The sequence below is a fragment of the Botryllus schlosseri genome, chromosome 10 (genome assembly GCF_051294905.1).
Source record: "Botryllus schlosseri isolate E-star chromosome 10, Bs_hap1, whole genome shotgun sequence".
NCBI lineage: Eukaryota > Metazoa > Chordata > Ascidiacea > Stolidobranchia > Styelidae > Botryllus > Botryllus schlosseri.
In genome coordinates this window covers 8970418-8982571 of record NC_137245.1, presented here as the reverse complement: position 1 = coordinate 8982571, position 12154 = coordinate 8970418, and the positions used below count along the sequence as shown (strand labels likewise).

General features: G+C 39.7%; 1 protein-coding gene across 3 annotated transcripts; it reads left to right on the top strand.

The window, feature by feature from the left end:
- Positions 1-2679: 2679 nt before the first annotated feature.
- Positions 2680-11163, top strand: LOC145448992 (acetylcholine receptor subunit beta-like). Of its 3 annotated transcripts, none has more exons than XM_080327448.1 (12): positions 2680-3361; positions 3422-3496; positions 3560-3714; positions 4428-4539; positions 4605-4719; positions 5045-5248; positions 7484-7640; positions 7716-7852; positions 8458-8561; positions 9197-9397; positions 10410-10552; positions 10962-11163. In XM_080327448.1, the coding sequence occupies exons 1-11, from the start codon at positions 3245-3247 to the stop codon at positions 10542-10544; spliced, it is 1512 nt and encodes a 503-aa protein (XP_080183574.1). In that variant the 5' UTR covers positions 2680-3244; the 3' UTR covers positions 10545-10552; positions 10962-11163. The 3 variants fall into 3 exon arrangements, with proteins under 3 accessions (XP_080183574.1, XP_080183573.1, XP_080183572.1); XM_080327447.1 differs by lacking the exon at positions 10962-11163 and adding an exon at positions 10629-10951 and having other exon boundaries at positions 10410-10556; XM_080327446.1 differs by lacking the exon at positions 10962-11163 and adding an exon at positions 10629-10951 and having other exon boundaries at positions 2681-3361.
- Positions 11164-12154: the final 991 nt, after the last annotated feature.

The following is a 12154-nucleotide window of genomic DNA, read 5'->3' as shown; positions in this document are numbered from 1 at the left end:
TCAGAAATTAGAGGGAACATTGCTCGAGACCCAGACGGCCAAGACCGACATTTCATTGTAATCTCGGAGAGTAGTAAAGTAACCACAGTATTGGGATTTCGTCTATTGGTACTCGTACTTGAAAATGCGACCAGAAACTGCTAAAAGTGAAGAAAATTAGTATATTATAAATGCGAACCATTCGATATCACAAAACAGTTATGAAAAGTGGGTTCAACAAGACTTTAACTGGAAACTAAGTAGTCAACACAATTACTTGGACTTGGACTCGAGTCATAATACCAAGTACTCGGACTTGACCATCTGATCGTTGACTTGGACTCGGACTTGACTCGGTGGTGAATTGAAAATGACTCAACTTGACTCGAGCCAAAACTATAAAAGTGGGGTTGACTTGTGACTCGGAGCCTAGTGACTTGGTTAGAACCCATTAGCGTTACTTAAGTTTTTTCTTGTGTGCATTCTGGGGTTAAAATGATTTTAAAGTTTTAGAAATTAGCCGCCGATAACATCCTGTTAATTGGCAATATTGTAATAGTCTTTGGTATTTAAGTTTCCTTGATCCCTCGGAAATAGACAAACCAGCCCACAGCGGTCGGGATCTCTAGAATGGGGACCACTTATGTATAGGCCTAATTGCGAAAAGAGCATAAGATATCATTTCAATGAAATACCAATTACAGCATTGATGTGAGAATTCAGCTAAATTTGGTTTTCAGTGCCACATGGCGTTTAAAACGCTAAAAGACAGATAACCCTAATTTCTACGATATTCTTTTCGTTGGTCATAAATTCTGGCATTAAAAACCGTCGAACCAACATTGGTGTAAATACAATATCTATAGCAGTGGATCTTAACCGATGAAACATTTTCAGGGGGTCCGCGAAACCTATGAATTTGATAACCTAATTTGTATTTCATTAAGTTAGGTAAATCACAGTTTCGCTTAAACAGCTAAAAATTCAGAACTCACATCTACAGATTGGCCGTCTTAGATGAAATATCCTACTGCGCAAACTCCTTTTAATTTACAAATACAACAATTTTTTTGTTTAGAGGTGTTTTGTTGGGGTTTGAGGAAAATTAAAAAAGTTGGGGTGGTTAGGTCAAGCTGGGCGACTTCGAAATGTTTGCAATAATCCATTTTCTCCTGTGATATACATAACCACTAAATCAGAATAACCGAAAGATTAACTGCTAGAAAGAAACAATCAGGCTGGGCGTTTTATGTTCAATGAAAAATCTGTTTCTCAATTTTGGTATGTTGCGATCATACCAAAACGTGTCGTCGGAAGCGTTACACGTTATTATTACATTCGACACCAACTACCTTTGTGGAGATGGATCTTCAGCACTCGTTCCTGTCAAATCAAAAGCGCGGATTTTCAAGACACGATCACGCATTTCAAGAAATGCAGCTACTGAATTTGCTTTGAAATAATAAAAGTCTTTCCAATTTCTACATAAATAGTATGATGTGATTTTCAAGAAAAGACATTTTGTTGCCATTTACAAGTAACCTACAGTAATTATTCGCACCAGACAGATTACGGTTGCGCGATAATTGAGCTGAATTTGAACAAAAACTATTGGGGCTAAGCGGGGGTCCGTGACTGTCCAAAAGGGGTCCGCGAAGAGAAAAAGGCTGAGAATCACTGCTCTATAATGTAACCCATATTTTCAGCAAACAACTAGAGGATGTAGGCTTGCATTTAAAACAAAAATCGATTCAAAACAAACACGTTCAAAACAACCCGCATGTCTAAAACAGGATTTTACCAATTGTTATGTTTTGAAGTGACGACGTCACTAATATTCAATTGTGACGTCATAGTGGATTGACATTGACAACTGAAACTAGAGGGTAAATATAGCTCCTTTGCTATAGTATATATAGTAAATATAGCTCCTCCTCGAAATACTTACGCACTATAACTGTTGCACCGACCATTTTACGGTTCCAAACATCCCATATCATATACGTCGGCTATATCGGGTGGTAATCGTCCGTAGGCTCATACAATATCTTTTTTGGAAAGTATTCACACAAATATGGCCTAATTATTAGATCCCGACCGATATTGTTTTTTGGGGCCGATACCGATAAAACCGATACCTTCACCGATAACACCGATATATTCAGACGATATTTAAGTAAGGTGGAATCTACCTCAAAAGGCGCATTTTCAAAACTTCAGAGTATTTCAGTAGCTTTACAGCCATTGTCATACTTGCACATGAAATAAACTAGAAAGGCGGCATCTGCGCACCTTGAAAGTGTAATATATATGAAATATAGCAACATTCTTACTCTAGCGGTCAAGAATTATAGTTTTCTGACTTGATACTGTCATGTTGTGACGTCACGAAAATTGCCGATATTTTTTCACCTTCATATGGCCGATGCAGATAATTCTTTCAAAGTCTAATGTCGACTCGATATTATTGACGAATTTATAATCGGCCGCACTCTACTAATTATATAACTTGAAAAAAACACATTTTTTTAAAAGGCCTTTGCTCAAAACACTGTTTAAAACATGTCTACACAAAGTGTTTGAACAAACATTTGTTTTAAATACAACCTTAGGGATAGGCTTCAATTTATATATATAAACAAACATAAAATTGAGACGGGGAGCTGAGGAGCGAAGAAATCTTCCTGTAAATTCAATGTCGCTGATAATCAGCTCGCTCAGATTCCACAGAGAGTTATTTTAAGCATTAAATAAAGTCTTCAAACTTCACAGCTCATTATACTACTATCCAACAACATAATTTACATATAGCGACGACATTATGATTTAAGTGACCTGACACCTAATTTGCGAGTTGTTCGTTTATGCGAAAGGCTGCAAATCACTTGTATCCCATCGGGATGCTCTGATACAGTAAGACGGTGACAGCTGTGAGTGATGTCTGAGTCTTTAGTGCCAAGTTGCTTGTAGCGTGTCAGACGACGACCGCTTGATGGTATACGATGGTGATAATTTATATACGGTGTTACATTTGGCAATTATATCTCTAGTTGATATGATAGAAATATATGCTCGAGTTTCAAGCGCAATATCTGAATTTATAGTAGAAGCCAGGGATACGTGTATAATAGTTAGATCTGCTATGTTTTAACGTGGGAAGATTACGAAGCATTGCTGATCAACAAGATAGAGTGTACCGTAGTAGAATAATTAATCCTATATTGAGACGCGTTCAATTCAGGGCGCTGCGCGGCCCCAGGGAATTATGTATACAAAATTGAAATGGATTCTGTTGATTATTATGGAAGTTGCTTATTGTGAAATAATGGAAAGTGACGAAGGGAATGTGATAAAAGCAATTTTGACCAATTACACGAAGGAGGTATTGCGGACTTGTTACGATGATAGTTTTCGTTAGCTCATCAAAATCCGTCAATCTCAGGTACCTCCGAAGAACGCAGGGAGTGACGTACTGAGCGTGCATGTGGTTATGAATCTCGTTCAGATTATATCTGTGGTAAGTTGCGATTATATGTTATGTTGCTTCATCTGGCTTATCTTTTAATATTCACACACATAGAGCGAGAAGAAAGAAGAGATGGCTACCTCTGTGTTTTTGACTTTAGAATGGCGCGATGACCGGTTGAAATACGACCCTTCCAAATACGGCGGGGTTAACGTTTCGCGAATCCCAGCGGACGACTTGTGGGTACCAGACCTCATTCTGCAGAATAGGTACGTGCTAGCACAGTGTTTCGCAATTCCTTCTGATTGAGTATTTTCATGATATCATCGGACAGAGGGGGTCAGATCCAAAGTCCTTTACCTTGTTTGAGAACTCACTAAGTTTTTCCTATACTTCCACCACAGTATGGTAATGTTTTAGGGCGGAGATCATAAAGTTAGCCGATCCGAGATGATTCCACTGCTACTCCTAGCGCATTTTGAGCGGAGATCATAAGTTATCTGATCTATCAGAATGCTAATCGTCCGATTAAAAACTGTTAATAGGGACGCCGAAAGTCGTATAAGGTTATTCACGATGATTACGGAGGTGTAGGCCTACCGTGTTGTCAATCGAGTATGGTCGGGGTTAGCAACCCCGGCAAGTAGACCACAGAATTCCTACTTAATTGTTGGAGGTTTACCTATAGGCTCCTTCTCGCCACCCCATCCGTGCAAGCGGTGTATTTAAAAAAAAAAGCCTATAGCAGTGAGCCGTGCTACAAGCCGGCAGCTACGGAATAAAAAGCGAAGAAAATTGACCCGGTGTAAATGTGACCTGGTGTAAAAGACCACCGTAGTCGACAAACACAATGAATGCCACAAACAATAACAAATACAATAACCTCTGCCATGTCTTGGGAATCGAAACTTCTACCTGTAATTAAGTAGGCAATCTGCATCAACACGCCAAGTTCAAGCGACAACGTACTTTTTTCATCCAGCAAAGACAAAGATAAATTCGATTTCTCACTTCGCACAGACGTTTTAGTATTCGACACTGGACTTATGCAATGGCTTCCTCCTGCCCTGTATTCCAGCTCATGCGAAATCAATGTAAGCACAAATATGGATACAAATAGAAATGCACGGTAACGCACTTTTCGACTTGTTCGTATCAGGTGGAGCTGTTTCCATTCGACTGGCAGAATTGCACAATGATATTTCGATCTCTCTCACTCTCGTCCGAAGAACTTGCCCTGACTTCAGCTGACAATATTTCGGTTGAACAAGCAGGTGATGTTGCGTTAGGATATTGCATTGCTTCACGTGGCCTCACAGTGAAATTGCGTAACGATTGGATATTACATGAGTGCTGTAATTCTGCATGTCATATATGTATAGGCTATAACACGGTGGTTCCTAACCTATTCCGCTGCTTTCCCACATCGGCGTATCCCGGAATCCTTGATTCCGCTCTTCCTCAATACGGCGAAAAGCATAAAATAATGAAAGCAGTGATTTACCAGCCCAGTAGATGTCCTTACTTACTGACCACATCTGTTACGCATATCAACTGAGCTATATACGGATCACGAAAAGAGCCATGCTTTCTTCGCAGTGTTTGTGCAGAATGGGGAATGGAATCTGACCGATGGGCCGGCTAGGTCACAGCAAACAACTCGCGGCGGTGTTGTATATGATGAAGTGACATTTTACTTCATTTTACAACGGAAGCCGCAGTTCTACATCATGAACTTGATCGTGCCTTGTATTCTAATGATGACTTTCTCCTGCTTCACATTTTTCCTTCCAGCTGTTGCAGGTAAGACTTCAAAGATGGTTCGTTCTATAGATTGTGGAAATAACAATAGCGCAGCCAGGGGCAACGAATAAATATGGATTTCCCCGTGAAAATGAATTACTCACCTGTTCGTTACCCGTTCAAAATTGATGCAGTGATTTCCCAAGTATGCAAAAAAGTAGGTATTTAAGGCCTAAATTTGTATGAAAACTGAAAACTGTTAAGTGAAAGCTCAAGTATTCACAAATCAGAATTACATGAGCAAGTTTCGCAGGTACAGACAACACCTATTGGAGTATTCCGAAAATATAGAAGTAGGGGAGATGTGGTACCGATGGATCACTGGGACCGAAAAGACTTGAAAACTTTTCCATGATAATTCCGTGATTACACTCATGCATTTGTCTACAATTGCATGCTAGCAGAATCTTTCGATATCTATAAAAATACGTCGATGTGCGCTAGTTATGGGGTCTCTGACAGATGTTTTCTGTTTTGGGGGAGTGAATAAATTTCGACCGACGGATACATTTTTCTTCGTAACCTTCAATACGAACAAACCAGCAATCATTTTTAATGTGAAGTGTAGGACTTGTATCAGGCTATATAATGACACATATTCTTGTATTCAATAAGTTCCTTGAGTGGATTTTTTTCGATTAATTCATAAAATTCATAGGGTGGGGATCGATGATACAATTATAGAGATAGTACAATCCTACAATCTCTGTAATACAATAGCCAAATCAAGCGAAATAGTTGCACTAACTAATCATGCAACAATTGAGATAGGTCTAGACACAGAAACTCTTCATGTAATAATTGCCTGTGATTTTTATCGCTATAACGAGGTATTGGAAGTAACAATGTCTCTTCACGGGCAATACGTATGTACCCTCCAATTTATAATTTCGACCCAAAATCGAAACGTGATTTTATGGCAACATTTGAATTATTATTAATTCTATTTTTGACGGTTGCGATCAAACATTCTTCTTTGGCTTGCTTTAGCTTAAATTATGTTACACAACAGGAAAAGTTTTAACATTTGAGGTTTTGAGAGTTGTCTCGCAGGTCCCCGGGTCGTGTGCCTTTGGACCCACTGGTCGGGACCGATGATACGTTCGAGCAACAAACGTTGAACGCATATAAATATTTTTGTTGGAAAAGCCGGATATTCATGTATATATGCGCGATATGTGGAGCTCGTATCAAAGTGTTGAGCCAGCAAAAGATCTGTTGTTATCGGCTGAACATTTTGGGGCCAGAGATCATTTTCCAATTTTTGATCCATCAGGACCACATCTCTCCTACTTCAGTACATATCACCAAGTCAAACCCTACCCCGAACCCCCTAGGTCTGCAAACTAGTGTTGGCGACTGCAACAAAATCAATAGCCTGAAAAGGTGACCCAGTAATAATGTAATTTTTGGCGGGCTCGCATGGGCGTCCGTCAAATTACGAAAGACCTCAAATGTAAACGACAGTGGATAGATCGATCAAGTGCGCTGTCGCACAGCAGGCACTGTCGTGCTTGGCTGGGATTGTTACTTGCACGAATTGCGTCATAACATTGAGACGCAGCTTAATCAATCACACAGCTCTCTGTTAAGCCATTTAAAGCGATAGAAACAAACTAGAAATAGTTTTATAGCATGTTTTGTAAATCAGTCCTATACATTTTCCGCAATACTTGATAAAAGTTGCAATATAAAATTCCTTCAAACAGCTTAAAACATCATACAACCTAAATTCTTAGTATTTAGGAAGCTTCCGGAACCTGTAAAAAATTGTAAAAGTTTCAAACTCTTACCCTACTGATGGCACTATGCAGATAGACAGAATCTTCGAATATATATTCAGTCACCGTGCTACAGTGACTATTTCATGAGGTTCTTATGAAAATCTCACTCATAACAGTAATACAAACTTACCCAAAAGCTACTTTTCGGAGTCCAATTTGTTAAAAGGAAGTGATTTTGTGTACAAGACTGTTCAAATAGAGGTGGAAGTATATAGTCTAAAAACAGAGTAAGTCCTGATAAAAGGGAGTCCTTACCATGGGTTTCCCGAATAAGTAGATGTATACTTCATTACTGCACTCCTCTGCACACTTGAGTCAACAAAATTCGCTGCGGAAGAGGTCTCGAACATCCTGCTGCATTCCTATCGGCCTGCGAGTCCCGCGGATTTGTTTTTGTCTGATAACACAGATAACCGAACTCTGTTTTAGATATATTCCTCATTGCTCTCAGGCGAAAAGATGACTCTCTCAGTCTCTACATTGCTCGGCGAAACGGTTTTTCTGTTTCTCATCGCTCAAAGAATGCCCGAAACCTCCAGATCGGTGCCGCTGATCGCACTTTATCTCATCTTTTCCATGTCTCTCATCATCTTCTGTGTGGTTCTAAGGTACGTGGATGCGTACTAGCGTGTTTACCGCTTGCCTAAGCTTGCGAGATGCTTAATTATTGATTATATTGACAGCGTGATCGTATGTAACGTTCATTACCGGTCCTCGGCTACTCATAAAATGCCGGATTGGATAAAGATCTACATTTTAGGCAAGCTTGGTCGGATTTTAGGAATGGAGAGACCACCGCCGTCGTCCCCGTGGCAGCAAGGTATGGCGAAAGTGAATATAAACTCACATGATTCAAGTGGCTAATGTAAAGTAGACCTATGGCATTGGAAATATCACAATGGAAGAGCTTCTTGGAGGTACAGAACTTCAATATACAATTTAATAGTATATTCATATTGAAATGAACCCGAATGTTTTCGGCCGACACTCGTAACAATGTTGAGAAACCGTAAACCAGCCAACTATATTGTATGTAGCAAACACAAAGATTCTTTGTAGCGAAGCACTTCTAATGTTTTAAAGTACACCAATGTATGTTTAACTAACTGACAATACATACTGCAGTGGTCATAATTTTGTACTGTTTACACTTCTACTTAACAGTTTTCAGTTTGTGGGCAAAATTTACTAGGAATTCCCCACTTCTACTTATATTTGATTGGAAATTGATGAAGTTACTTCTACTGTTTCTTGAGTAGCCTACCAACGATGACTACTTGAACCCCCTCTGATGGCAGGCCACATATGTTGTGTCATAGGCAATGCTTGACTACTAGTATACTATAGGTTCCGTTCAAATTGCCTGTGCCTTTCATCATATAGCTATGGTTGGCGAGTGATTCGCGATGTTTAATTACTTTTCAGCTTGTGAACGACGTAGAAAGCGTATCGCAGAAATAACTGAACGGAGCTTGCGCAGTGAGAAGTTAACTTGGAGATCACCGAGCGAAAGAATGTTTGATAATCAGGTAATCGGTCATCAATAAACACCTTTTTGTCAACCAACAGGCTTGTCTAATATAAGATTATAAAAAAATATTTCTAGCTGATTTCTAAATGATGAACGGTAATGATCCTCTAGTAAGGTCCTCACTCGAACATGAACCACAAGATTACCCAGGGTTATGAAATTTTGTGATCCTGAAAAGAGATTACAAATGTTTTGTTACCAGAGGAGAAAACGAGTAATGAGGAAACTTCGTCGAATAAAATTAATGGGTATTTAGCAAACCCTGCCGTTCAGTACGTAAGTGTCCAGCTGTTGCATATATTTATTTAGAAAAGGAGGACAAATCTAGGACATTTTGGCATCCTTGGACGACACTTTCGAGTTCTCGAAAAATGAGTTCAAATCCTCGTAAAAGATGGCATACGGTAACCCTACTATATAGTATATACGACCGGACACCCAATACAAGACTCCGTTTAATACCAAGCTACCATTTTATTATCCGAGATCATCCAAGATCGTTTGCGATGTTTTCTAGAGTTAGCCCCGATACAATGATGAAATAATTTCTCTCCTCAGAGTGAGTGGGGATTACATGAAAAGATAATTCCATTTTATAGTAGCACTAAATAAAATACGCGTTTTGGTATCCAGGCAGACAGATTGGGATTCCGTCGTAGGCACGTGGAAAATCAAACCACCGGCTTCACTGACATCATCTCGTCGACCGCCGGACCGGTAAATCCAACTTCCATACCTTCCCATTTGGTCCATGTGCCTCGTGAGTACAAAGACGCGATCGACCAAGTCAATTACATCGCGCAAAACGTCAAAGACGAGGAAGTCAGAGGGCAGGTACGCATGGGCTGAACACCGAGTATACCTATGATAAGCCTATATAGACTACCTTTGTGCGTATGTCGTAATTTTGTTTTGAAACGATCCTGTGCTATGTATAGCGGAAGGACATCTGTAGAATCTCGTTATTAAAGCAAATGTGCTATATCTAAGCATACATGTAGTATCCATATATAATAGGCTACATGTAATTTTGTATCCCTGATTACATTTTCTTGTCGTGCTGGAGGATCATTCATATGTCTCAAGTTTGTATCATAATTACTGACACAGGTGAATTTTTTGTACGTAATTTTTATTAAACACAACAACAACAACAATAACAACAACAACAACAACAACAAAAACAACAATAACCATAACAATAACAACAGCAGCAACAGTATGATTGTAATAAAGTAGGATCACCATACGCCCTCATTTAGGAGGATTCGTCCTCCTTTTTCAAGAAATGCCCTGCACCCACTTGTCTCACTTTTTGTCATTTTGTCCTTCTCTTCAGCTAAAATTACCCAAAAAGACCACGAATAACGTGAAATGTCGGTCGAATTGGCGAGAGACTGGTATTTCAGGAGTCGAGTTCGAAAATGACTTTTTTCATGTTTGTCAACTCGCCTAGCACAATTTAGAAACGCTATTTCCGGAGTCGAGCCGGAAACTGACCTTTTTGAGTCATTCCGATGACATTAGCGGTATATATTTGAAAATCACGCGTTTTCGCGTTCGGTATAGTGACTTTTGCAGCCTGTGAAAAGTGTCCTTCTATACGGATCTCAAAATATGGTAACCCAAATTAAAGGGAACCCACTTCTTCATCCTCCCGTTATTAAGTTTTTTTTTCAGTTCACTCAGTAAGATAAACAGCAACGAACTGTGTTTTTCTATTTTATAACATTCTCAACTCATCTTAATGGGGCTCTTTTCGGAAAATTCCTCCCACAGTGCCTTCAGGTCAAATCATCCTCAAATCCGAATATAAATACGTTGATACCAATGTCTGTCTTTTCAGTCTTGTGATGATTGGCAATATTGTGCGGCCATATTGGATCGTCTTTTCTTCTGGATCTATACGACAATATTCATCATTGGGACACTTGCATTTTACGTTAAAGTAACTACAGCCTCATATCCAGAAAAAAACTAACACCGATTGTGAGTATATAAGTGTAGCCTATATGTCCTTGTATGTTTGAAAAGTATGAGATACATATACATTCTTCGTTTGTAGGACAAAGTCGGCTTTGAGAGTTGCTTCGGAATTATCGCTTCCCTGATAAACCTTTGACGTGTCACGAAAGCTAAATATATTAGACTTATGCTTTGAGTATTCTGCCGGATTGCTACGGATACAAATCAATGAACGATTTGGAAATTTTCGGTGGAAGATCCCCAGCGGCTATATACATAGCGGAATATATACTGTAGGCCAGGGCTGGCCAACCTTTTCAGCCCAAGGGCCACATTCGATTGACGAACAGTTGCGCGGGCCATTAGCCGCGCGAAGCGCGAAATTTTTTTCAAGTTCACAGGTCAATAATATTGTCACCTGACTATATTGCAGGCCTGCTGTATATCGCTGGGATCAGTTTGCAAGGACTGGGCTATTGGCGTCTGGACATATCGATATCGAAAGTTTCGAACAACATGCTTCAATCATTTTGTGCCTAGGTTTCATAGTCGACGGTCTTTCTGCGAGTGCAGAAGTCGCATATGTTGAACGACACTATGTCTCGTAATCGCGAATATAGGTAAATTCAATCTGATACATTTGGCGTTCTTTCATTTTCACAAAGGGGCAACAATATTAAAAGCAAGAAATCGAGTGACAACATGTTGCACGAAGCGTGTAGAAAATTTTTACTTTTGATAAATCTATCACAAATTATTCTGCTTTTTAGTAGTGTACGAAGATCTGCAAATATGTCACTGGCTCATGGATCTGCCAGTGCGTGGGAAATGATATTTTAGTCATCACATCTCAAGTGTTGCGGCCAGACTAATCAAATTTTTGGTTGGCCTCACAAGTTCACAATCTGTGCAATCCTCTTTTGATAACATTAGAAATTTCGGAAATTACCTCGCGGGCCACTCAAAACCTTCTCGCTGGCCACATGTGGCCCGCGGGCCACGGGTTGGCCGGCCCTGCTGTATGCCAACCTATCTGTCACGATTTTCTCGAAGCGCCTCTATCGCACCTTATGTATCTCGGTCCTTGACACTAGAATAGGGCAAATAATAGGGATGGCGCATTGGTGCGCACCCCTAAAAGGATCTGGCTCATGTGGCGAACGTGTTTACGAACCTATGACGCTACGTAACGTAATATTGCTAATTCCAACCCACATATCCGTAAAATAAGATATCAATGAACAGTTGTACAAGATATACCCAACAACGACTCCGGCCACATTATGCCATATTGCAGAAGTACAGTCTGACTTTCTAAACACCACCAAATGTATCAACTGCAACCACCAAATGCTATAATATATAATCCCATTAAATCTATATCATCCAAGGGAAGATAAGCTTACGCCGTAACGGTCGAACTACAGGTTAGACCGGAAATGTATGCTAAATTGATATTGGTCGAAGTGAAAATGGTTTCTACACTCGCTACAGATATTACATGAAAGAAAGGATGCGGTGGCCAACACTCCAATCGGACAGAATAGGTTTTTATGATACGATAAACATGTCATGTCAAGCTAGATTTCACACGTCTGTTAAACCTTATACGTTACAGAACAATGT